Below are 26,425 nucleotides of genomic sequence, written 5' to 3'. Positions count from 1 at the left end.
ACAGGGTCACGGGGTGGTGGGGTGGATCCCTTCAAACCTGCAGGAATCCTGCTACCTGCCCCACCCCGGCCCCGGTCCCAGTGGATCTCGACCTGTCTGTTGCTCACCTCTCACGGATGCTGGATGCCAAGCACAGTTCCAGGGTGGGGTGGGGGGCGGTGCTTGCATCCTTGGGGCCGAGTATGTCCCTGCAGCACCCCTCTCATGACCCTGGAGGTGGAGGATTGTGGTGCTCCCACCTGGCAGCCTCCCTTGTGGTCCTCGTAGTGCTGTGGGGAAGGCCTGCTCCCTCAAGGCTCCTCTCAGACTTCACATGAGTGACACCCCCACCCTGGGGAGGGGTCAGCAAGGCCCCTGGGGGAGCAAGAGGAAGAGACAGTGGCACCTGGCTGCCTGTCCTCTCTCTTCTCAACAAGTGGGGGACTGCAGAGCCCTGAGCCCCAAACTTCCTCCCTTACACCCTGGCAGACAGTCCCTCAGGGCAGCTGTGCTGTCTGCCTGGCTCCCAGGAGCCCTGCAGGGATGGGGCAGGGGCCTGGCTGGGCCCTGGGGGTGGGGGTGTTGATGCTGCCAAGGCCAGTCCACCTCGTGTGTTCAGAACCACCCAAACTCACGGTTCCTGGTTTTGTACAATATGGTTCGATTTCTTCTCCAAACCTGCAAGAACCTAAGAGTTGCTATCTCTGCAGATAAAACAGCTCAGACTTGGAGAGGCCATGGCAGGTAACAGCCTCGCATGAGGAACTGAGGCCCTTTGTTTGACTTGGAAGCTGGGCACCTGTGGCAGACCCCGAGGCACAGAGAGAAGGGCCCACAGCAGGGCTGGTGAGGCTCAGGGCAGGAGAAACCACCCTAGTCAGTCCACAAGTTTCAGAAAGTAGGTACGGGGAGACGCTGGAAGAGATGCTACAGCAGCCACTGAGACGCACGGTCTCCAAAGTTCTCCCAAACTTCTTACGGTTACACGATTTCTGCATGTCTTAAACTATAAAACATTTCGGCTGATATTAGACCAGTGTTAACAGTGCCAGCTCTGGGAAAGATCTAGAATGTTCTCTGGGGCTGGGGTGGGTGTGGCCTCACCCAGAACCCACCCCCAGCAGGCCCCAGGGTGGGGCCTTCACACCTGTCCCCAGAAGCAGGGCCTCGGCTCCTCCCTGTGTCTCTGTCTGCACACACTCTCCGGTTTCCCCATTGGCTCAGCTCGTAAAGAACCTGTCTGCCAATGCAGGAGACTCAGGAGATGCGGGTTGGACCCCTGGGTCAGGAAGATCCCCTGGAGAAGGAAGTGGCAACTCGTTCTAGTATCCTTGCCTGGAAAATCCCACGGACAGAGGGCCTGGGGGGCTACAATCTATGGTGTCACAAAGAGTCGGACACAACCGAGTACACGCACACACACAAATGTGTGTGTCGTTATTGTTCTGTGCTTCCCTAGAGCAAAAGCGGAAGATCTTTCGTCAATATGTATGTGACTAAACCGTGAAGAGGTATTTATACGACAGCTCGAAAGTCAGACAGATCCACGGAGCTGAAACATTTAAACAAACAGCACCACTTTGTAGAAATTGGTTAGTGAGGGGGAGGTGAAGAGGCCGGTGGATCCCATGAGAAGACTGGAAACGCCCAAAACATGTTTCAGGGAAATTCATCTTGGGTTATGCACTCTTTTTCAGACTTCTTAAACTCAACATGAGAATTGTAAGCAAATAAAAGTCCTCATAAACCAGGGAGGTAAATCCTCTAGCCGAGGGCTTCAGTGGGAGGGGAGAGGGAGTGACTCACCCAGAGCTGGGAGAGACGCCCCCCACCAGGCTCCTCCTCCACCCTCTCCTCCCTCCACCCCTCCCTCCCTTCTGGGCTGAAACTCCGGAACGAGAGCAGACAGGACTTCTCTCTGCCCGGCCAGCATCACGGTCACTGCAGCCCACCCTGCCCCCGGCCCTTGCTCCATGGTGACACGAAGGCCAGTGACATGAGGCTGCCCCGCGCTCTGCTCCCCCTGCTGCTGCAGGCCTGCTGGGCCTCCGCGCAGGATGACCCCGTGGCCTCGAGGGCCATCGCCTTCCAAGGTGAGTGGACTTGCCGCGTCTGCTGGGCGAGGCCGGCCTGGACCAGACACATCTGGTGTGAGGTCCAGGGGACCCCGGCCCCTGCCACGATGCTCAAGCGCTTAGATGCGGCCCAGCTGGCGGGGGACCCTGGGGAGGAGGGTGGGCCTCACCAGGTCTCCGCCCCGTGTGCCCTGAGTGTCTGTCCTCAGCGGGCACTGCACTTCCTCTGCCTCCATCATCGGCTCCTTCTGATTCCTTCCTGGTGGTCAGTCACGAAACACGGTCACCTGGTCCTACCCACCCTCTCCTGAAGGTCAAGCCCTTCCCTGGTAGTTTCAAATTCAACTTGGAAACACAATGAGAAACGTCTCCTTGCTCTTTCAGGAGTGTCGGGGCCTGACTGGGTATAAGGGGGTGACTGGCTGGGGAAGTGGCCAGGGGGGCTGGTGGGGGCTCCCCTGGGGAAGGGGGAGCGCAGGGCCGAGCCTCTCGTCCTGTCCCTGGCCCAGACTGCCCTGTGGACCTATTCTTTGTGCTGGACACCTCCGAGAGCGTGGCCTTGAGGCTGAAGCCCTATGGGGCCCTGGTGGACAAGGTCAAGTCCTTCACCAAGCGCTTCATTGACAACCTGAATGACAGGTAGGACCTTGTCCTCTTCCTCCCGTCCACCATCCTCTTGGAGGGCGGGGGAGACAGGCTCGTATCTCCCCTGCCGCAGCCAGTGGGCAGGGCTGGGCCTCAGTGTCCCCATCTGAGAAGGGCAGTGTTGGCCAGGCCACTTGAGTCCCTTCCCTTGGGGCTGTGTGGTTCAGATGGGTTAGAAAAAGACTGAGTTGAGATGGAGCTGGCTGTTTAGCCAGGAGGGCCAAGGGGGACAGTGCTACAGCCTGGGCTCCCCAAACGCAGTGTTGAACAGCTCCCCTCCCCCACCCTGAACCGGCTTGGGAAGCTGGCCTGAGGCCCTGTGGGTCTGCCTGGTACCTAGAGGGGGCGCCCCTCACCAGCCACCTGGACACTGACGGCTGCCCAAGTAGACGGTCACAGCCTAAGTCCCAGACCCGAGGTCTCAGTGTCCCCCGTGTCCAGTGTCCTGGTCAGAGGGGCCTCAGCCTGGTGTTGGCTTTGGGGGCAACATGCTCCATCCATCCATCCATCCATCCATCCATCCACTCACACATGGGGGAGGCCCTGGCAGCGGGTGCGGCCGAGGACGGGACACGCCTGCAAGGAGGCAGGGCCGGGCCAGGGGGCGGGCTAAGCTCAGAACCAGGCTCCACCCCATCTTCCCCCACTCCCAGGCCCCGCCCCTCCTCCCACTCTGACCCACTGACCCGCTGACACAGGCCCCCAGCCTCCCACCCACCAGAAAGGCTGCAGGGAAGGAGGAACGCCTGCCAAAAGCAGGGCACAGTGGGACCCAGACCCCAGACCTCCTGAAATGCTGGGGTTTATGAAGGCCAGGGAGGGCCCAGGTGTGGGCAAGCTTCGTAGAGCAGGCGCGGGGCAGCCAGGTGACCCAGCATCCCACTCTGGGGGGCTTTGGCCCCGTACCTCATTCACTCCAATTGTGAACTGGGGGCTCTTCCTGCCTTTGGGGCTGTTGGCGCCCCACGGAGGCCTCTGTCCCCCGTCTGCTGATGGGCTGGGGGGGCCTGGCTACCCCCTGAGATCCTCGGCCAAAGTGACCAGGGCAGAGAGAAGAAGCCACTCAGACCCAGGGGTCCTGTCCCCTCCCTCCCCCGTCCCTTGTCATTGGCTCCACTGCTCTCTGTGCAGGGTCTGGTCCCCGCTCCATGGCCCTGGGACAGGGTCTCGCTCACGGCTCCTCATCAGGGGATGTGGTGGTCACTAGCTGGCTGGGCCCACCCTCCTGGCCACCGCTGTCTCCCCGCCATGTGCCCCCCGGCGCGGGGACCAGTGTCTCAGGGCTGCTCACGGGGCCACAGGCTCCTCCCTCTCGGCGTGAGAGGGGACCGGCCGTCTGTCCACCTGTGACCCTGCTGAGCAGGGGAGGACAGAGGGCCGCGGTGTGCGGAGGCCTGCTCACCAGCCCGGGCCCGCAGGTACTACCGCTGTGACCGCAACCTGGTGTGGAATGCGGGCGCGCTGCACTACAGCGACGAGGTGGAGATCATCCGCGGGCTCACGCGCATGCCCAGCGGCCGCGACGCGCTCAAGAGCAGCGTGGACGCCGTCAAGTACTTCGGCAAGGGCACCTACACCGACTGCGCCATCAAGAAGGGTCTGGAGGAGCTGCTCGTGGGGTGAGTGCCTGCCTCCCTGTGGTGCCGCCCCCTGCCCCCCGAAGCCCCGTAACTCTGCCTGGGGAGCGCCCAGCGCTGCCTGGTCGCTGCCCGCTGGCCGGCGGACTTTGGTGCCTGAGGTCCCAGAGCAGACCTATGCCCCAGGGGGTCATGCTGGTGACCACCGCCCAGCCTGCCCCCTCACTCTCCACCACTCTGTCCTTCCCTCAAGCTATCCACTGTCTCCTCAACCACTGAAGGCAGAGGGGATCTGAAATGTGATCCCACAGAACTTTATTTTCTGTGTTAATATCCTTTCCTATGTTTGTTGTTGAGTCCCTCAGTAGTGCCCCACTCTAGACCCCATGGACTGCAGCACTGCCAGTTTCCTCTGTCCTTCACCATCTCCTGGAGCTTGCTCAAACTCATGTTCATTAAGTCAGTGATGCCATCCAACCATCTCATCCTCTGTCAACCCCTTCTACTCCTGCCCTCAACCTTTCCCAGGATCAGGGTCTTTTCCAGTGAGTTGGCTCTTCACATTAGGTGGCTAAAATATTGGAGCTTCAGCTTCAACATCAGTCCTTCCAATAAATATTCAGGACTGATTTCCTTTAGGATAGACTGATTTGATCTTGCAGTCCAAGGGACTCTCAAGAGTCTTCTCCAACACCACAGTTCAAAAGTATCAGTTCTTCGGCGCTCACCTTTTTTATGGTCCAACTCATCCCTTTCTGTAAGCCCGCCTTGTGGCCAGATCAGCACAGAGAAACTGGAAACAGTGCTCTGAGAGCCACCCTTGGGTCTGCATCTTCCTCTGAGGTCTCTAGCGCCTTGCCCTCACCTCCAGCCTCGGGGTCTCAGTGATGTGGTCCCAATGGGGCCTTGGGCTGTGAGGGTCAGTGGTGGCCTGAGGAGGCTGGGCCAGGTGGCCTTACCTCCTCCACACCCTGCAGGGGCTCCCACCTGAAGGAGAATAAGTACCTGGTCGTGGTGACTGACGGGCACCCCCTGGAGGGGTACAAGGAGCCCTGTGGGGGCCTGGAGGACGCTGTGAATGAGGCCAAGCATCTGGGCATCAAAGTCTTCTCCGTGGCCATCACGCCTGACCACCTGGTGGGGCACCCCCCAGGGCCTGCAGTGGAGGGAGGGGGTACCCAGGGACTACAATGGGAGAGGGGTACAGACATAGCCTGAGGGACTGGGGCTCCAGGGGAGCAGAGGAGGGGAGGGCCCAGCGCTCCCACTGTCACTGACGTTCACCCTCGCTCTGGTTGCATCCACGGCAGGAGCCACGTCTGAGCATCATCGCCACGGACCACACGTACCGGCGCAACTTCACAGCGGCTGACTGGGGGCAGAGCCGCGACGCGGAGGAAGTCATCAGCCAGACCATCGACACCATCACGGACATGATCGTGAGCGCTGCCTGCAGGCCCGCCCCAGCCAAGTCCAGGTGCCGGAAACCCTGTGCCCAGGAATGGAAGCTAATGTGACTTTTCTCTCTCGCTTTTCAGAAAAATAATGTGGAGCAAGTGGTAAGCACCTCCCCGCCCCCCTGCCCCCCGCCCTGGCATCACCAACGCCTGTTCCTCCACCAGCAGCCTGAGCGCAGGCGGCCGGCATGGCCGTGCCCACGCTCCTAACACGCCCCTCTGTCCTCTTCCCGTCCCGCAGTGCTGCTCCTTCGAGTGCCAGGTGAGTGTGGCCCTTGCCCGCCCCCACCCCTGGGCTGCCCCAATGGTGTCCCCAGTGACTGTTCTTTTTGTGTCTTGCAGCCCGCCAGAGGACCCCCCGGGCCTCGAGGCGACCCTGGGTACGAGGTAAGTGGCCACATCCTGCCGGTGCTTACCTTGATGAAGGGGGAAGCCTGGGAGAAATGTCCTACAGGCTGGCGCCAGGTCTAGGGGTGCAGCTGGACCCCAGGCAGCTGCCCTCAGCACCCACCGCCCACCTGCTGTGCTGAGCAGGTGTCCCCGCCATGGGAGAGGGTCTGGGCATGGTGCCCTACAGCCGATTTGGTAGCCATGGCTGCCATGGGCGGGGGTCCGCTGCCCCAGCCTCCTTCCCGTGGTGGAGGGCATGGCCTTTCTGGAGTGAGTGTCCCTGTGGCTCTGCTCCTGGAGGTGGACCTGCCATGGGATGGATGCAAACGTGGCCGGACTGGAAAACGAAATTCGTTGCTAGTATTTACAACCCAGGAGCTCACTTGTGAAATTCTAGATTTCTGGCTTTTCCTGCAAAGCGTCAAGTCCAGTGGCCATGGAGCCATGTGGCCACCTCCCACAGGGGCTTCCAGGCTGCATCCACCCTGCCCTCCCACCCATCCCTGGGGGCCTAGCACGGCAGCAAGAACAGGCAGACAGAAAAGAGTCAGGGTTATTTTTGCTGGCGCCAGGCAGCCCCAGGGCTTGGCGGAGTGTGTGGCAGAGACCCCGGACCTGGCCTCACACCCTGGGCCACGGGAAAGGTGCCTGGAAACCACGTAGACACTGGAGATGGGATGGAATAGCTTCATAGACCTTTTTTGTTAGCAAGTAGGGGCTTCCTTTCACCAGCTTTTTAAAAATAAATGGAATCTGTCCTCTGACCATGATCTGCTCTCTGTTCTAGGGAGAAAGAGGGAAGCCTGGGCTCCCGGGAGAGAAAGGAGAAGCTGGAGACCCTGTGAGTGCCGGGTACCTGACTGAGGGGTTGGGACGCTGAGAAGCCAGAGCCCAGGGAGCCAGACTGCAGAAACTTCCAGAAGGATGACTGGTTTCATGAGCACCATGTGGCCTGATCCTCAGAGGACATGGCTCCTGTGGGTGATGAGGACTCTGGGGCAGACGGCACAGCTGGCCTTCCAGCACCCTCAATGGGGCAGACCCCCACGCCCCTCAGCCGCCCCCCACACGCCCACCTGCTCCCAGAGGACAGGTGGCAGGGGTCAGCCAGCAGGTGGCCTCTGCTTCAGCCATGGTGGTCTCCGCCCCGGGGGGGCCCCGGTGTTTCTCCCTCCCTGGAGCTCCACTGAGAGCCCCCAGGGGTGGGGTTGGGCTTCCACAGCAGGGCGCTTCTTGGACACAGGTCAGTGGTCAGCCGGCCAGGTCTCTCCAGCTGACCAGGTCTGAGTAGGGTGGGGATTGAGGGAGCTCGGTGGGGGTTTCCTGCTCCCAGGGCTGTCTAACACGTCCCCCTCCTCTGCTGCAGGGAAGACCTGGAGACCTTGGACCCGTCGGCTACCAGGGCATGAAGGTGGGTCTCTCCTCCCCAACGCGGCCTTGCCCTGGGCCTCAGGGCATTAGGCCTCCGGCACCCCTCACAGCCCCTTCTTCTCCTCTGTTTGCTGTGTAGGGAGAAAAAGGGAGCCGAGGAGAGAAGGTGAGTGACCTGAGGCTTTGGGATGTGTCCCTGGGACATGGAGTGGCCCCCCACTCTGGACAAGGACAATGCTGCCTGTTCCCGGCGTGGTGGGGCTGCAATGAGCTGGGGGTGCCTCACTCCACGATGGGGAGACCAAGCCCCTCACCCTCCCTTTCTATCTCCACAGGGCTCCAGGGGACCCAAAGGCTACAAGGTGAGATGCTGGAGGGGCACAGCCGGTGGAGACACTGTCCTGTGGGGGTGCAGTCTGACCTTCATCTGACCTTTGATTTTTTTCACTTCTCAGGGCGAGAAGGGAAAGCGTGGCATGGACGGCGTGGATGGCATGAAGGTCACCCTCAGCTCGGGGAGGGTGGAGGCGGGGCACATATTTCGGGGAAGGGATGGTGGGCCAAGCTGGCTATCCTCGAGGAGGTGGGTGGGTAAGGGTCTTGTGTGTGGCCACCCTGGGCAACTCTGAGGTAGCATGGAAGGCAGGATTCGCATTCTGCCTCTAATTAGAATCTGTTGCTGATTCCTGCCAAGCCTCAGGTCCCAATGGACCCTAAGCTACCCAGCCAAGCTCAGAGCGTCTTCCACTGGGGGGAACTTTCTTGGGAAATGGTGGATGAGCCAGAGGAGGCTTGACCCCCAAACCCACCTTCCTCCTTACAGGGGGAGACAGGGTACCCTGGCCTGCCAGGCTGCAAGGGCTCGCCTGGATTCGACGTAAGTCACTTTCTCTCACCCACATCTTAAGGCTATAAGCTCTCAGAAGTGAAAATTGCCTCAGCCCTCCTGCTAACCACGCAAAGTCACACATGCCTTGTGGCTTGGGGACCTGCCCTGCTGGCTTGTCGCTCGCCAGCAAGTGGCTGCCAGTGGCTGCTGTTTCAGACTGTGGTCTGACTCTGCGACCTCTCCCCAGGGTGTCCAAGGACCCCCCGGGCCCAAGGGCGACGCAGGTGCCTTCGGACTGAAAGGAGAGAAGGTCAGTGACTTGAGCCCACAGGGGTGGGCCCGGCTGGGGCTTCATGACCCGCCTGGCATTGAGGAAAAATTCCTTCTGGAAGCAAGTTCTCGGCTTTAGTGTGGGGGCCAGGCCCCACTGCCCTTCCTGGGCTGGCAGGGATGGGCATGGGAACCTCTGCCCGGGAGAGCACTGGGTGCCCAGCCTTGGGTGTCCCCCCCCATTGCACTTCCTGCACCTGCCCGTCCGCCCAAGGCCTCTCTGGGCACCTCAGGACCGTCCCTGCAGCCTGTAACCCTCTGGTCAGCCCAGGATCGACCTGCTCACGTGAAATGTAAACTCAATAATAAGCAGGGAGATACTCACACTGCAGCGGGCAGAGCAATGAGGCCTGAAGATTCGCGTTCTGCCTCTAATTCGAATCTGTTGCTGATATTTCTTTGGGTTTTCAGCAACAGGAAATGCTGGAAAAGTTGGAGGAGTAACACGGATTCTGTCCCAAATCCATTCTAGCAACATGGATGTCCTGGAGTGTGGTTGAGGTCTGAGGGTGCCAGCCCCCAGCCTGGTGACCCCAGGCTTCCACTCTCAGGGCCTGGCTGGCCCCTGCCATGAGCAGTGTTTGAACCCGGGAAGTGGGTTTGGTGCAGAGATGTGGGTGGCTAGGGTCGTCAGGGACTGCGGCCTGAAGCCTGGGTGAGGAGGGCCAGTGTGGGGCCACGGGCCCCCGGGACAGCCGGGCATGACCTCCTGAAGGCTAACCCTCAGGTCTTTCTAGGGTGAGCCCGGAGCAGACGGGGAGCCTGGAAGACCAGGGAGCACGGGACCCCCCGGAGATGAGGTGAGTGTGCACGTTTCCCTGATGCAGTAGGGGTGCTGTGCCTGGGAGGGCCGAAGGGTCAGAGGAGATGGTCTGCGCTGTTGTTCTCAGGGTGAGCCCGGAGAGCCCGGTCCCCCAGGAGAGAAGGGAGAAGCCGGCGATGAGGTAGGCGCCCTCCCCCCCACGACGCCCCAGACTCGGCAGAGATCCTGCTGCTGACGAACTCATGTCGATTCCTCTTACTCCAGGGAAATGCAGGACCAGACGGAGCCCCCGGAGAGAGGGTGAGCGGGTGCTCTGAGCCTCACCAGTCAGTGGCCGGTGTGACTGGTGTGGCCCACGTGGCCCCAGGTGGACAGGGCAGGGCATGAGACGGAGAGACCGCACATCCTGGCATCTGCTGGGGGGACAGCCCCGAGCCCAGGCCCCGGGCTCCCACCCCACACCTCACCGCCTCTGCTCCCTCCACACAGGGCGGTCCTGGGGAAAGAGGACCTCGAGGGACCCCAGGTGCGCGGGGCCCAAGAGGAGACCCGGTGAGTCACTGTCCCCAAGCTGGGACCCCCATGCCCTCGGCAGGGGGCTGCAGAGACCAGGCCAGACTGGGGTCAGGCCATCAGAATCAAGAACAGGCCACCATGACCCTCTGGCCCTGAGATGTGGGTGACCCACACACAGGACTCCCATGTCCCAAAGATCCCCCTCTCCTGCCCACTGCCTGTGTGGGACCTCGACCCCCCAAGCCCCAAGCTACAGAGAAAGGTCAGCAACAGATTTGAAGTAGAGGCAGAACACGAATCCTTAGGCCTCCCTGCTCCGCCCACCACGGCGTCAGCATCGCCTTGCTTGTTCTTGAGTTTACATTTCACAGAGGGGAATGTGGCCAGTGCCCCCCTCAACCCCTGCCGGGGGGTGGGGGGAATGAGCTGCCTCCAGGCCTCGGCAGGGGTATCGGCCCCTCATCATGGCCCCTTGAAAACACGAGTCCCCTGACGGCCAAGCACGTGCCACTTTGGAGAACTGGGGTGAGAAGGAAGCGAGGCCACGCGCAGCAGATGACAGAAGCTGCTGGACCTCAGCCAGTGGCCCCCAGGGGAGCCGACCTCCTCCGTCTCCTCCTTCAGTGGCTTTTCCTCCCCAGGGTGAAGCTGGACCCCAAGGTGACCAGGGACGAGAAGGCCCCGTTGGTGTCCCCGGTGACCCGGTAGGAAGCCTGGCTGGCAGGGGTGGGGGGCGTGGTGCTGCCAGATGGGAGCAGCTCACAGATGCAGGGGGAGGTCTCTTCACTGCACACGCAGGTGCTTCCTTGTGGGGGTGTGGCCTGGGGACCTGGGGTGTCTGGGGTTGGGGGGACGGTGGCCAAGGGGCTGGTACAGATTGGCAAGGTGGACCAGTGCTCACAGGGGGAGCCCTGTCCCTGGGTGGGCACTGCCAGGACGCAGCCCTGAGCAAAGACCCCTTATGCTGCCCCTCACGCTGCCCTCAGAGTGGGGAGGGTGCCTTGGTGTGGCCAGTGCTGGAAGAGGTCACTGAGGGTGGAAGCCGGGCAGTGAGCCATCAAGACCAGTGGGGGCAGGGCTGGCAGCAGCAGAGGCATGCTGGAGTCTGGGCCCTGGGGACCCCTCCAGCCTGGGGAGACGGGCAAGGTCTCAGAGGACTGAGCCCAGACAGGCACCACACCGGAGATGTACTGTATAAACCTCCCTCAGGGTTTGGAGCTCCGGGGGTGAGACGCTGGCAGGAAGCTGACTTGGGAGTGTCAGTCCAAGGAACATTCCAGAATTCCTGGGCGTGACCTTCTAGAGGCTATGCTAGGGGAGGGGAAGACAGTGGAGGCCTGAGGAAGCAGTGGGCTGGGCGGGAGGAGCAGTCGGGGAATAGGCTGGAAGCTGTGAGCAGCTGGATGGGAGGGAGAGCTGAGACTACTCCCCCAGGGAGCTTCGTGCCCGACCGCCCCCCCTCCCCCCATCGCCCGCTGGTACTCTCAGCCCGTCTTCTCCAGACCCTGACTGGGTCCTGCCGCAGGGCTCACAAGTAGAGGGCATGTGGGGTGACAGAATGACACAGAGGCGAGGCAGGTTGAGTGGGCTGTCACCACTGAGCAGGCCTCGGCCAGAGGGACAAGGCAGGAGCCTGGCTGTTGGGTTTGTCGAAGCTGCCACACCACATTGGTGGGTGGTCTTGGCCAGGCCATGCTGGGACTCTGGTGGTGTCCTGGCACTCCTGGTGTCCGGTGGGTCCTGGAAGAGGTCTGCAGAACCCACTTGAACTCCAGCCCGCCCTGGGGAAGCACTGGAAGGGGGGCACACAGCCTGGTGCCACCCTCATGGGGCTAGGGTGCTGGCAGTTCAGTGGGGAGACAGGCCATATGCACGTGAACACATGGCAAACGGACAAACGTGTGTGGTGAAGATGCATGGCAAGGGAGCTGGGTCCTGAGAGGCCCCTGACTCCACCCGCCACCTCCCGTGGGGTGAGGGCTGCCCCTGGGACCCACAAGCCCCTGAGGGCCCCTGAGATGCAGGGTACAGTCTGGGCTGGGCACCCTTGGCCTTCGATGGGGCCTCCTCCTTGGCATCCTTGGAAGGGTCTGCTTCCTGCCCCTCATCATTCGCATGGGCTGTGCGTAGATTGTCTGCAGTGTTTTGCTTTACAGAAAAATGCTGTCAAAAATATCAACATCCATCTGTCGTTCAGTCAGCTCCTCTGTCCCTCCGTCCATGTGTTTATCCATCTTTATCTATCCATCCACCCATCACCTGGGTACCTATGTGTGTATCTCTCCATCTGTCCATCCACCCATCACTTGTGTACATGTGTCAGTTCGGTCCATCTGACGTATGTGTCCATTCAGTTCAGTCACTTGGTCCTGTCTGACTCTTTGCAACCCCATGGACTGCAGCACACCAGGCTTCCCTGTCCATCACCAACTCCCGGAGCTTTCTCAAACTCATGTCCATCAAGTTGGGGATGCCATCCAACCATCTCATCCTCTGTCATCCCCTTCTCCTCCTGCCTTCACTCTTTCCTGGCATCAGGGTCTTTTCCAGTGAGTCAGCTCTTTGACTCAGGTGGCCAAAGTATTGGAACTTCATCTTCAGCATCGGTCCTTCCAATGAATACTCAGGGCTAATTTCCTTGAGGATGGACTGGTTTGATGTTCTTGCAGTCCAAGGGACTCTTAAGAGTCTTCTCTAACACCACAGTTCAAAAGCATCAATTTTTCAGAGCTCAGCTTTCTTTATAGTCTGGCTCTCACATCCATACATGACTACTGGAAAACCATAGCTTTGACTGGATGGACCTTTGTTGGCAAAGTAATGTTTCTGCTTTTGCATATGCTGTCTAGGTTGGTCATAGCTTTTCTTTCAAAGATCAAGCGTCTTTTAATTTCATGGCTGCAGTCACCATCTGCAGTGATTTTGGAGGCCAAAAGAATAAAGTCTCTCACTGTTTCCATTGTTTTCCCATCTATTTGCCATGGTCTTAGTTTTCTGAATGTTGAGCTTTAAGCCAACTTTTTCACTCTCCTCTTTCACTTTCATCAAGAAGCTCTTATCTTGGTTCCAGCTTGTGCTTCATCCAGCCTGGCATTTTGCATGATGTACTCTGCGTAGAAATTAAATAAACAGGGTGACAATATACAGCCTTGATGTTTTGGAACCAGTCTGTTGCTCCATGTCAGTTCTAACTGTTGCTTCTTGACCAGCATACAGATTTCTCAGGAGGCAGGTCTGAGATGGTCTGGTATTCCCATCTCTTTCAGAATTTTCCAGTTTATTGTGATCCACACAGTCAGAGCCTTTGTTGCATAGTAAATAAAGCAGAAGTATATGTTTTTCTGGAACCTTCTTGCTTTTTGTATGATCCAAAGGATGTTGGCAATTTGATCTCTGGTTCCTCTGCTTTTTCTCAATCCAGCTTGAACATCTGGAAATTCACCGTTCATGTACTATTAAAGCCTGGCTTGGAAAATTTTGAGCATTACTTTGCTAGTGTGTGAGATGAGTGCAATTGTGCAGTAGTTTAAACATTCCTTGGCATTGCCTTTCTTTGGGATTGGAATGAAAACTGACCTTTCCCAGTCCTGTGGCCACCACTGAGTTTTCCAAATTTGCTGGCATATTGAGTGCAACACTTTCACAGCATCATCTTTGAGGATTTGAAATACGTCAGCTGGAATTCCATCACCTCCACTAGTTTTGTTGGTAGTGATGCTTCCTAAGGCCCACTTGACTTCACATTCCAGGGTGTCTGGCTCTAGGTGAGTGATCACACCATCGTGGTCATCTGGGTCATGAAGATCTTTTTTGTATAATTCTTCTGTGTATTCTTGCCACCTCTTCTTAATATCTTCTGCTTCTGTTAGGTCTATACCATTTCTGTCCTTTATTGAGCCCATCTTTGCATGAAATGTTCCCTTGGTATCTCCAATTTTCTTGAAGAGATCTCTAGTCTTTCCCATTCTATTGTTTTCCTCTATTTCTTTGCATTGATCACTGAGGAAGGCTTTCTTATCTCTCCTTGCTATTCTTTGGAACTCTGCATTCAAATGGGTATATCTTTCCTTTTCTCCTTTGCCTTGAACTTCTCTTCTTTTCTCAGCTATTTGTAAGGCCTCCTCAGACAACCATTTTGCCTTTTTGCCTTTTTTTTTTTTTTACAATGTGTACACATGTGTGTATCTATCCATCTATCCATCCACCCATCTGTCTAGTCATCTGTCATATATCCATGGATGTATGTATCCATCCATCCGTCTGCCCACCCACTTGCTCGTCTGTCCATCCTGAAGAACTTCCAAGGCAATATCCAGAATGTAAATTCTTAGCAGCAAAATGTCTTAGCCCCAGTGTTGTGTGTATGAGTTGACATTTGCCAAATAATCCTACCTACTTGCCCATCTGGCCCCCACTCACACTACCCCAAGAATGTAAAACAAGCTGCACACACACCTCTGCCAACATGAGCTATGATGAGACTCTGGCTCCGCACATTTACTCGTCTCCCAGTTTGACTGTTGGTGTGTTTGTGGGCTGAGTGTGGTCTCTGCGGGGCTGTTTATGCAAGTGATCACTTCCCGCCAGGGTCTGTGTTCCCTGTGGTGGTGGGGGATGGGGGGCTGCACCCATGGTGCAGACGTTGTTCTCATTTGTCCTGAGCTTGTCTGGGGTGCCTTGCAGTTGAGGTTGTCCTGCTTGTGCACAAAGGTTTACAGATGCACTCACCCTTCCAGTGTGGTTTTGCTCACCTCTGATTCGTCAGGAGCGTAGACTGCAGCGGTGGAAGAGGGGTGGGCTTGCCCTGCGTGGCTTTTTCAGTAAACAGCCAGCCCATTGTCACAACGAATACGAGTGCAGTCTGTCTCAATGATTGAAATGCGGTTCCATCAGGTTTAAAGTCCCTCATCTCTACGTGTCTCTTTCTGGAACGACTGTCACCCACCCCTGCTCTTTCCGTGTCCACCCCATTCCCACAACTGACTCTTGTGGCCTCAGGCTGAGCAGGCCCTGTTGCCAGGCCACCTCCCCAGCCGTGGCCTTTCCTGGACGGTAACTGAGGAGCTGTGACCGCTCCGGCCAGGGGTGCTGACACATTCTGTCAGGAAGTCATTAACTCTAAAGGCACAAACACTGGAAGCAGGACCCGGCACGGGGTCCTGGGTGCATCCCAACTGCGTTAGTTTCCAGAGTAATTGGTCGCTGCAGTAAAAGGAAGCTGCCGAGAGTATGGGGCAAAGGGAGGCCCCTCCTGGGCCGCAGGAACCCTGGACACTGCTGGGAACGGCTGCCTCCTCTGGGAGGGGGCCCTGTGTCCCCCCAGCCTGTGACCAACTGGGGATGGTCCTCCCTGGACCTGCGGCTCCCAACCCAGGTGGCGCTTGATCACCTGCGCATTCAACTTCCCGGCCCCCAGGTCTTCTGCTTCTGAGCTCAGCCCCACCCTCCTGGCCCTGTTAGGGGCCCCACAAGCCCCTCCCGACTCCAGACCCAGCAGGAGGTCAGCTCCGACACCAGGGTCCATGCGGAAGGTCCTGGGAAATGTGTTTTCCCAAATTGTAGGAAAAGGCCATTGAGAAACTGAGGATAGGGTCCCGTTCTCCCATCGTGCACCCGGCCACCAGGCCTCACCCATCCCGTGTCCCCCTGCAGTGGGCACCCCCGTCCCCCCGCAGTGGGTACCCCAGGAGCTCCACCCAGTTTGGTGTTTCCATGTCTCAGGTAGTCCCTTGAGTTCCCAGGATGCGGAGCGCATCACCACACAGGCCCACTCCCATCCCTTTCCTGTCCCAAGACAGGTCAGGGGTCTGTGGAATCCTTGGGGGACCAAGAGCCTGGACGAGAAGGCAGGCGATGGCCCCCAGGGAGCGGCAGGATGGAGCAGCCAGCAAGGGTGGGGTGTGGGGCTGGGGGCCACTGTGGGTCAGAAGGGGCCCATCGGGTGTGTCCTCTCTCTGCAGGGCGAGGCTGGCCCCATTGGGCCAAAAGGATACCGAGGTGATGAGGGACCCCCAGGGACCGAGGTGAGTAGCCCTCCCTGCCGCTATCCCAGGAGGGACTAGCCTGACCCCTGTCCCTGCCCCCCACCCAGACTTCTTTGGGAGAACCCACTGGGCTCCTACACATAAATGTTTCATTTCACTTCATGGAATGTGTGACTCTGATGACATTTAGAAAATGCAGAAAAGTATTAGAAAGAGAATTGAAATCTAAGCCCCCCCCGCCACCTCAGAGAGAAACAGCATCAACAGTTTGACTTATTTCTTTCCAAATTCCTTTTTTTTTTCTTTCTTTGCATGTTATGCCTTATAAATTTGACTTGAGAAGTTTTTTGTTGTTTTTCTCATTATGAACTCAGATCTTAACGATTTTTCAACTTTGCCGACGTGCTGGCGCTGGCCAGCCTGTGGTGTGTCTGCTGGCTCCTCCACCCTCTCTGGTTGGGCTCTTGGGTGTGAATCCCCCACAGTGACCCCATGGGTCCCTGTCCCTGTTCTGGTCACCTCCTTCTTGGGTCACTCCCTGGGTGGACATGGGGCAGGTGTAGCTTTTAACCAAGGCCCAAAGGTGGCATGGCCTCCAGGATTTCGGGTTTAAAACCCTTTCTTTGAGTAATTTATGTGCTGCATGAAAACACGTTACCTTATTTAATTCTCCTCTTTGCTCCAGGAGGCCTCATGCCTCCAAGCCTGTGTGGCTTGCTACCCAGAGACCACTTCATTTTCTCCTCCTTAGGGTCCCAGAGGAGCTCCAGGGCCTGCAGGCCCCCCCGGAGACCCCGGGCTGATGGGTGAGAGGGTGAGTGACACAGGGCGAAGGGTACATCCTGGGCGGGAGATTGCCTGGGGCCCAGAGTCTGGAAGGAGCTGGGCTGGCGGAGTCCTGCAGTGGCCGGACTCCATCTGCTCTCCCAGGGTGAAGACGGCCCCCCCGGGAATGGCACCGAAGGCTTCCCCGGCTTTCCTGTGAGTACCCTGAGTCCTGCCTGATGCCCCCTTAAGCCAGTGGGGCACATGGCTCTCTGGCTGGGGCTGCCCCTCTGGTGTGACTAGTGTGACTGATGTGACTGTCCCGCCTTTCCCCAGGGCTATCCAGGCAGCAGAGGTCCTCCTGGGATAAACGTGAGTACATGCCATCTACTCTGTTGGCCATGGGAGGTGCACATGGGCACACACGCTCGTGCAAGTGCATCGCTCCTACACCTGAGCACACGTGCAGACACACACAGGCCTGCTCATCGCCAAGGCCCCCGCCCATGACTCTGTCTCCCTAGGCCTTGCTCAGCCCCGGGTGCCCCTGCTGGCTGACGCTCCCCTCGGGATCTGTTCTCTCCATGGCCCACCCAAGAGGCCTGCCCCCTAGAAGCCCGCCCCCTAGAAGCCCAGAGCTGCAGCACCCACCCCAACCCTGGGCCGGCTCCCCCTAACTATGTGCTCTCTGTCACCTGCAGGGCACCAAAGGCTACCCTGGCCTCAAGGGGGACGAGGGAGAAGCCGGGGACCCCGGAGAGGACGTGAGTGCAAAGCCCACCGTGTTTGGCAACATCCCCAGTCAACCTTGGCCTCGAGGGCCCAGAGCCCTCAGACAATGTGGGAATGTGGCTCCAAGGGTGGCTGAGCCTTCTGGGGCTCAAGGGGGTGGTAGCCAGGCTCATAGCACTTGGTCTGGCTATGCATGGCAAGCCTACAACACTGCACTGTTTCTTTCCAGAATAATGACATTGCTCCACGAGGCGCCAAAGGAGCAAAGGGCTACCGAGGTCCTGAAGGCCCCCAGGTGGGTCCATGGGCGGGTGGGCACCCTCCCTGAGGCTGTGGAGTCTGGGGTGGTGGGAACCTGGGAGCAAGGCTCTGGAGATGGGCTCCAGGAGGATTGGGGGGACATGCAGTTTCAGGGCCTGAGGGGCTGAGCACGAAGGGGTGGGCAGAAAGGGAGGGCAGGTCTCCGGGCAAGGTGTGAAGGCATGGCAGGGCCTCAGGTGGTGCCTGGGTGAGGCCGGGCACCTTGCCTATCAAGGTGGTGCTGTTAGACCCACTGGGACACTCTCCCACGGGGGGTGAGCTCCCACTGACCACCAGGAAGGGACAGTCGGACAGTGGCCACCAGGTGGATGACAGTAGGAGGTTCCCCAGCCTTCAAGGTGCAGAAGCCTCGGCTTCCCCTAGGGCTGGAGGACCCTGCATGAAGGGGGTCAGCCAAGGGCTCCCATCAGATCTGTGGCCCAGGAATCAGCATGGCCCCAGCGTCCACCCTGACAATCCTTCTCCCATCCTTTCTCTGACAGGGACCCCCAGGACACGTGGGACCTCCAGGGCCAGACGTAAGTATTGTGAATATCCTTGGGGACTGACCACTCTGGCCAAGGCTCCTGTCGGGGTGGGGAGCCTGACAGCAGCAGAGATCACAAGATGGCCACAGGGAGACATGTGGAGGCCATGGGGGCACGTGGAGGTCACAGCAGGGACACATGGAGGTCACAGAGGGGCACGTGGAGGTCACAGCAGGGACACGTGCAGGCCATGGGGGCACGTGGAGGCCACTGCAGGGACACGTGAAGGTCACAGAGGGGCACGTGGAGGTCACAGCAGGGACATGTGAAGGTCACAGAGGGGCACGTGGAGGTCACAGCAGGGACATGTGGAGGCCATGGGGGCACGTGGAGGCCACAGGTAGGAGACATGGAGGCCACAGCCACCATGCAAGGGCCGTGGGGGCACGTGACAGTCACGGTGGGGATGTGTGCTGGTCGTAAGGGAACATACAAAGCCATGAGGGGGACACGTGATGGCCACAGTGAGACACCTGTGGCCACACATCAGAGGCCACATCAGATGCCCATGCCCCGAAGGCAGGGGCCTCGCAGGTAGAGCAGGGCACGCCCTGGGAAAGGGGTCACCCTGCACAGCCCAGCCCAGCCCCTCTGTGGTCCCAGCTGGAGTCCCAGGGGAGGGGGACCTGGAGGGCTGGCCTCACCCCCCGAGCCCTGGGAAGCCTCTCACACCCCGGAGGGGCACAGAAGAACCAATTCCGTCTCCTGGGAGTATCTCTTCCCTCACCCCCAGGAATGCGAGATTTTGGACATCATCATGAAAATGTGCTGTGAGTGTCTCCCCCTTGATACCTACCCTGATGAGAAAGAGCATCCTGCCATATGCTGACTGGGGGGTGTAGGCAGGCAGGAGGGCAGGCATGGGCCCCTCCTGAGAGGAAGTTGGCGGGAGGGGTGAGGAGGGCCTGGCTAGGGGGTTGAGTCTCAACGCCTGGTCCTCCCATGAGAAAGTCAGGAGGGGAGAAGGGGAAGCTGGCTAGGGGGTTACTCTTGACACCATATGATTGCCTTTTCCTTCTCTTCCCAGCTTGCTGTGGTGAGTCTGACTCTTCACCTGGTGGGGTGGACTCACACCTCCCCACCGGATTGGCCCTGGGTGCTGGCCTGCCGGTCCTCCCCTGGTCATTCACACAACCAGGGATGGGGGTGCCCAGAGTTCTCTCCATGAGCCCCAGTCCTTGAGCCCCACCCTGCCCTGCTCTGGAGGGGTCCTGGGAGGGGCCCCGAGGCTCACCGCGCCCTGCTGCCTGCAGAGTGCAAGTGCGGGCCCATCGACATCCTCTTCGTGCTGGACAGCTCCGAGAGCATCGGCCTACAGAACTTCGAGATCGCCAAGGACTTCATCGTCAAGGTCATTGACCGGCTGAGCAGGGACGAGCTGGTCAAGGTGAGGCGGCCGCCCTGGCCTCGTTGGGGGATGAAGGTTCTCAGGGAGGCAGGGGTCTGTCCTGACACCAGAGTGGAAGGGCCGGGTGCTGGGGGCCACAGGAGAGATGCCTTGTTTTTCAAAAGCCAAAGCCCCCAGCCCAGCAGAGCACAAGAGCCACCTGGGGTTCTGGGGGCCAGTCCAACCCGGGACGGGAGCGGGTGGTGGAGGCACGACCTGAGCAGGGAGAAGCACCAGCACCCCGGGGATCCCTGAGGGTGCTCCTCATGGTGGCGGCTCTCTCGAGCAGTTTGAGCCTGGGCAGTCACATGCGGGCGTGGTGCAGTATAGCCACAACCAGATGCAGGAGCACGTGGACCTGAGGGACCCCAACATCAGGAATGCCCAGGACCTCAAGGAGTGAGTGTGGCTGCTTGGCGCCTGACCCCTGACCCTGGCCCTGCCCTGGCCCTGACCTTTATCCCTGGCCCCCTGACTCCTGGTTCCCACCCTAATGGTACTGTGGCCCTACAGGGCCATCAAGAAGCTGCAGTGGATGGGCGGGGGCACCTTCACAGGCGAGGCCCTGCAGTACACTAGGAGCCGGCTGCTGCCGCCCACCCAGAACAACCGCATCGCCCTGGTCATCACCGACGGCCGCTCGGACACCCAGAGGGACACCACCCCACTCAGCGTGCTCTGCGGCCCTGACATCCAGGTGGGGCGGCCTCCATGCCACACTGTCACCCTCATGCCCAAGGGCTCGGGGGACTGTCCCCACCAAGGGCTACACCAACGCTGTCCCTCTCCCCAGGTGGTCTCCGTGGGCATCAAGGATGTCTTTGGCTTGGCTGCGGGCTCTGACCAGCTCAACGTCATCTCCTGCCAAGGCCTGGCACCCCAGGGACGGCCGGGCATCTCACTGGTCAAGGAAAACTACGCCGAGCTACTGGACGACAGCTTCCTGAAGAACATCACCGCCCAGATCTGCATAGGTGAGCGTGGCAGGCGGGCCCTGTGGCTCTGCTCTCCGCTCGCTGTGGCCTCTGACTGTGGCAGTAGATGCCCATGGCCAGCAGCATGTCCACTCCCCCCTGAGCTGCTCCCCATTCTTCCTCTGGAGGCTGTGGCCTGACTCCCTGGTGGCTCGGCATCCACACAGGTGTTCCCAGAGCGTGGGCTACACCGTGATCCCCCACTGCACACATGTGCACTGGGGTCTGAGGTTCGGTGCACCTAAATGTGTGGGCAGGGGTGGGCCTTGGTGCCTGACACCCCTCAGAGGTTCCCACGTAAGGGACACATTTGCTACGTCCATCTGGGCTTGGCCCAGGATCAGAGCTGAGTCCACACTGCAGCTGCTGGTCAGCAACTGGAGAGTGCTTCAGGCTCAGACTCAGGGCCCCAGCTGGCGCAGTGGAGTCAGCATTATCTGGGGCCTGTGGCATGGGGCCTGTGCTGTAGAACACCCTTCCTCCACCCTGAGCTTGGTTTCCCTGCTCTCAGAAGGGCTGGTGCCTGGAGGACCCTTCTGTCACTCAAAGGCCCCCTCTGGAATAAGGGACATGCCTCCTGTAGGGTGGAGACAGTGGTGGCCGTGCCCTCCACCTCAGAAGTGCCCGGTGTCCTCTTGCTGGGGGCTTATAGGAGGAACAGCAGTCCCTGTGATTGCTGGGTCATGCTATGGGGTTTTCTCTTTTACAGACAAGAAATGTCCAGATTACACCTGCCCAAGTGAGTACTGGGGGGTAGATGGGGCATTCTTGGGGAGGGCGCTGGGTAAGAAGGTCTGGAGGCCGTAGGGAGCGGGGCAGGCCCCAGGGCCTGCGCTGCACGCTCACAGCTGCTCCGCCTGCAGTCACCTTCTCTTCCCCGGCCGACATCACCATCCTCCTGGACGGCTCCGCCAGCGTGGGCAGCCACAACTTTGACATCACCAAACGCTTTGCCAAGCGGCTGGCAGAGCGCTTCCTGACAGCGAGCCGGACAGACCCGGGCCAGGACGTGCGCGTGGCAGTGGTGCAGTACAGTGGCACAGGGCAGCAGCGGCCGGAGCGCGCGGCCCTGCAGTTCCTGCAGAACTACACTGTGCTGGCCAACACCGTGGACTCCATGGGCTTCATCAACGACGCCACCGACGTCATGGACGCCCTGGGCTACGTGACCCGCTTCTACCGCGAGGCCTCATCTGGCGCCGCCAAGAAGAGGCTGCTGCTCTTCTCGGATGGCAACTCGCAGGGCGCCACGCCGGCCGCCATCGAGAAGGCGGTGCAGGAGGCCCAGCGGGCAGGCGTGGAGATCTTCGCTGTGGTGGTGGGCCGCCAGGTGAACGAGCCCCACGTGCGTGTCCTGGTCACGGGCAAGGCGGCTGAGTATGACGTGGCCTTCGGCGAGCGCCACCTGTTCCGCGTGCCCAGCTACCAGGCGCTGCTGCGGGGCGTCTTCTACCAGACGGTGTCCAGGAAGGTGGCGCTGGACTAGTGGCCTGGCCCCTGCCACCGAGACAGAGGCAAGAGAGGACCCAACGTTCCTGACCAACCCGACTAGCTAGGATTTTTTAAAGGGAAAGCTTGAAAAGCCGTGATTCGATGCTCTATGCTTTGCCCACCCCCCCACCCCCAGAGCAGAGTATCGGTGCTGGGGATCTGCCGGCCCTCTCCTGCTGCCTGCCTGAACCTGCACCTGAAGTGCCCTCCTCTTGCTGCCTGTCCACGTCCCCTCACCCCAGTCAGAGCCTCAGCACCTGGTTCTCTGTCCTTTCTGGGGTCAGCTGTTGCTGCCTTCCCTCCCCACCAACCCCCGCCACCACCCAGAGCTTGGCTCCCCTCTGATCCTAGAGTCCTTCAGGAAACCCTCTCTCACCCCAAAGTCAGGTCTCCCAGGGAGCTGGCACAGGAGCGTGAGCCCTGGAGCGCTGACCCCCCTCACGAGGCTCTTGTCACTCACGCCTGCCAGCAGAAACCACAACTCCTCCTTGATGGCAAAGCCCAGACCGCAAACCCCAGAGCGAAGGTGCTATCCTGCCCCGCCCCACCCCACCCCAGGACCAGAGGCCTGGCCGCACCCCCTGGGGCACAGTGAGGCGTTTAATCAGAAACAAGCCGAAGTCCTTTCTCCTCAAGGAAGTGATTGGTTCTACATTTTATTGAAGATTTTCATGGCTCCTGAGTTTTACTTTTACTCCTTTCTGTGTTTTTTCTCAACCGTGTTCATATGGGCAACTTTTTCAAATAAAGGTTTTCACTCTCCTTTCTGTGGTCGTCATTCCGAGGAGTTAAACCCCCATTGTGCTTGCCCTTTGCAGCGACAGGAGGACTCAGAAGGGCTGAGGCATCCAGGGGCCTGAGAGGTGCCTCCACGGCCAGGCGCCGTCCATCCACATCCCTCTTCCAGGTCTGGAGGAAAATTGGGAACTTGAAGGCCACCCCCAGTACTTGGGGAGGAGCTGGGAGGACGAGCCTGACACCCTGACTGTAGAATCAGAAGCAGTGGGGGCTGGTGGGAGATAAGTCCCCGCAAATGGCCAGCATTCCAGCCCCAAAACCACCCCAGGATGTCTGCAGGGGCTGGGCAATCCAGGCTAGATTCAGAGCAGACTGCAGAGAGGCCCCGCCCCTCAACCCGCAGCCCCCACCCCTGTCTTCAGGAGAAACCCCTCCTCTGAGGAAGGGTTAAGGCAGGCAGAGGGCTGTCGGGGGAGGAAAGGGGAGAGGTGTGGTGTGGGCTGCAGCTGAAGAAAGAGGAAGGAGTTTGGGCGGGAGTCGCCCAGGGGCCTCCACATGGGCATGGCGGGAGTGGGGAAGGGACCCTGGCGAGTATCCTCGGGCAGGGACCCTGGGGGTGATGGCGCCCCCCCTAACACCACACAAGACGGGGCCATGAGAGCAGAGTACCAGGCGGTGGGGGTCCTGACTCTGGGGGAGCAGCACCCCTGTGGAATGGGGGGGTTCAGGGATCTCCCGGGGGCTCGACCCTGACCAATGCCACACTCAGTTCAGTGGGAACCTGACTGCTGCTGGCGGTAAGTGTCCACCGCTTACTGTCACCAGGAGGAGCCCGGGTTGAGGGGTGACCCCCTCCTCGGCCCCCCAGTGGTGTGACTGTGAGCTGGTCACCTTCACCTCAGTGTACTCAGCCATAGCTGGGATCATAACTCGGACGCACCACCTAAGGGACAAACAGCGTGTGCTTCTCTGTTTGGGGTCCAGGCAGCTGGAGGCTCTGTGTGTGGCCACAGCGGAGAGGCCAGAGGACTGACAGGAAAGGGCAGCTTTAGGGGGTGAGCCTGGTTGGGTAGGGGGTGCCAGGGCTCCAGGAGTCTCTGCAGGACCCCTGCACCCCCACCTTCCACCTCCACAGTCCCCACTGCTTTGACTGCCTCCGAGGGATCCCAGGTCTGCACCTGGATCGGGGGCCTCGGCACAGGCCTGGGGGCTCTCCCCACCTGGGGAGACCTCCTCCTGATGGACAGTGAGAAATCAGAAACTTTGCCTTTAAGAAAGGATGAGCCTTAATCCCTGAATCACCTCTAACTGGACTCCCGGCTGGGACCAGGCTTTGGGATCCTCCTCCCGACACCCCCAGATTAGGATGAGGGTCTTCCTTCATTCTTTAAAACTATGGTGAGGGAACCTGGGGCCCAGCACGCCCATATGTTCTCCATGTGTGTAAAGGAAATGTCCCAGACCTTTGCTTGAAGTCCCGCAAACCAGGGCAACACAGGTTCCTGTTCCTGTTCCTGTCTGTGGTCAGGCTCCCATTCTTTCTAGGCTTTGGCTCATGGCTCCAATGCCTGCTCCCCTCCCTCTGTGCACAGTGGGAGCTACAGGGCACCCTGGGGCGCGGCCACCCCTTTTCACAGCTGCCAGAGGTGACATCAGCCTCACTCCTCTGAGCCTCGGCTTCAGCTTCCTCCTCCTCCCAGGAAGCCTCGTCCTTGAAGTGGGGTCTGGAGGTGCTCAGAGGCCCCCTGCCAGCCCCCCGGAAGCTGCCCAGGATCCATCAGTCAACAGGGATGGACAGACAGGGCATACACAGCTTCCGGGTCTCTTCACTCTGACCTAGCCCACAGTCTATCCAAGTGTGGGGAGGCGGGTGGTCAGAGGGCTGGATGTTTGTGAAATCAACCTTGAGGCTGTGGCCTCCACGGGGTCCTCCCGGATGTCCCAGCTGGTTGGCAGAGGGGCCGCAGCCTCGACTGCCTTGGGTTGCAGATGAGGTCGCAGCCCCTTTCACTTTCAAACTACAGACACGTCTGTCATCTTGGTGAGTGTTCAAACACGGCCTTCGGAGGTATTTAGCCCTGTCTGTTGGTCCTTGTTCTTCATGGAGAGTCAGTCACCTCCACGCTCACTGATACACCCAGAATCTGGTCTTTGTGGTGAGGTGTTTTTTTTTTTTTTTTTTTGCTAAGAATGCATAAAAAGGAACATTTTTCCATCTGTGATTTTTCAGGATGGGGGGTGGGCGGTGGCCATGGGTCAGATGGCTACTGAGCAGCTCTCTGATGGAGACTCTCACACCAGACCCAGGCACCTCCACCCGTGTCCAACTGTCTGGTGGTCACTGTCTAAAGGAAGTGATGCCCTCCTAGGGTGGTATTTAAAATTCAGTGAGTCCTCTGTCTTTCAGCTCCTGGATGATGACACTTAAGTGTTCCCAGAGACTGAGAGGTCCTCCTCCAGTAAAGCCTGGACAGCCGCTCCGCTTGGGGAGCAAGGTGAGCCAGGACAAGATGTCTCCAGGGGTCAGGAAGGCATGAGGCACAGAGGTGCACCATGAGAGGCTGTGGGAAGTGGCACCTCCATGTTAGAACCCCTACAGGTCCCTGGGTCACTCGTGCTTCCCACACAACCCATCACCCCATCCTGAGCCCTGTGTCCAGCTGACAGGAGAAAGGACAGAGAACCACAACCCATCCACTCCAATAACTTGACACCAAGGAGCAGGTGGCCAGGTGAGCCTCACGCCCATCGTGCTGCGTGAAAGACTCAGGACTCACACGTGTGTGTGACGCATGGTCCCGTATGTGAAGCTCCAGGGCAGGAAAGCTGATGAGTGGTAATAAGTCAGGCAGTCTCAGCCTCTGCGGATGGGACTGGTGGGAAGGATAATGGAAGTGTTGTTTGTCTGGATGGCATGGAGGTCACAGGGATATGCATTCGTCACGATTTTGAGAAATGTACATGTACAGATGCTTTAGATTAGGAAAGAGAAGCCAGAATCTCTGCCAGTGGCTCACCATCTCCACGGTCTCCACCAGCTCTCGACTCCTTCTTCCGCTCCCCCAGCACATGTCCACCCACCCCCTCGGAGGGGCTAGGAGCATCCCCCTTGGCAACCACATGGCCCTTCTTACAGGCAGAGCAGGGTACCTTTCATTGGTACCAACCCCTTCCCTGAGTGTGAGTCGACTGGGATGCCTGCCTGAGTCTCTGCAGGGTGACCAAGGTCCCAATCAGTCAACTCTGAGTGGAAGATTCTCCTGGGCGGATCAGGTCCAAGAGACATCAGAGAGAGTCTTCTGAACTGCCCATGGAGCCACAAGAGGGGACTCTGGCCTGCAACAGCTAGGATCTGAACCCCACCAAGAACCAATACATCTGAAAGAGGGCCCCAACCTCAGACGAGACGGGCTAGCACCCTGGTTCCAGCATGTGAGTCTGAGCAGGACCAGCAGAGCTGTGCCCAGACAGCTGACCATGGGGCCCATGAGGTGCTCTATTTGTGTTATTTTAATCTGTTGAGCTGACAGAAGTTTGTTATGTGGCTGAACTGGTTCAAAAACCGTACACCCTA

The 26,425-nt window shown here is 59.1% G+C and overlaps 1 protein-coding gene across 1 annotated transcript; it reads left to right on the top strand.

Moving 5' to 3' along the window:
• The first annotated feature begins 1,860 nt into the window (after window positions 1–1,860).
• COL6A1 (collagen type VI alpha 1 chain) lies at window positions 1,861–22,718 on the top strand. The gene is made up of 35 exons (XM_040264713.1): window positions 1,861–2,072; window positions 2,564–2,693; window positions 4,118–4,318; window positions 5,254–5,413; window positions 5,587–5,715; window positions 5,815–5,835; window positions 5,975–5,995; window positions 6,076–6,120; window positions 6,911–6,964; window positions 7,490–7,534; window positions 7,634–7,660; window positions 7,830–7,856; window positions 7,950–7,994; window positions 8,318–8,371; window positions 8,571–8,633; window positions 9,391–9,453; window positions 9,544–9,597; window positions 9,681–9,716; window positions 9,906–9,968; window positions 10,574–10,636; window positions 15,893–15,955; window positions 16,668–16,730; window positions 16,847–16,897; window positions 17,018–17,053; window positions 17,383–17,445; window positions 17,643–17,708; window positions 18,217–18,252; window positions 18,995–19,031; window positions 19,289–19,297; window positions 19,515–19,648; window positions 19,938–20,047; window positions 20,162–20,345; window positions 20,442–20,622; window positions 21,332–21,361; window positions 21,486–22,718. The coding sequence occupies exons 1-35, from the start codon at window positions 1,976–1,978 to the stop codon at window positions 22,106–22,108; spliced, it is 3,084 nt and encodes a 1,027-aa protein (XP_040120647.1). The 5' UTR covers window positions 1,861–1,975; the 3' UTR covers window positions 22,109–22,718.
• Window positions 22,719–26,425: the final 3,707 nt, after the last annotated feature.

The sequence above is a fragment of the Oryx dammah genome, unplaced genomic scaffold, assembly GCF_014754425.2.
Source record: "Oryx dammah isolate SB20612 unplaced genomic scaffold, SCBI_Odam_1.1 HiC_scaffold_2, whole genome shotgun sequence".
Classification (NCBI taxonomy): Eukaryota; Metazoa; Chordata; class Mammalia; order Artiodactyla; family Bovidae; genus Oryx; species Oryx dammah.
Note: the sequence above shows the minus strand (reverse complement) of the source record. Positions and strands in the feature narration are given on the sequence as shown.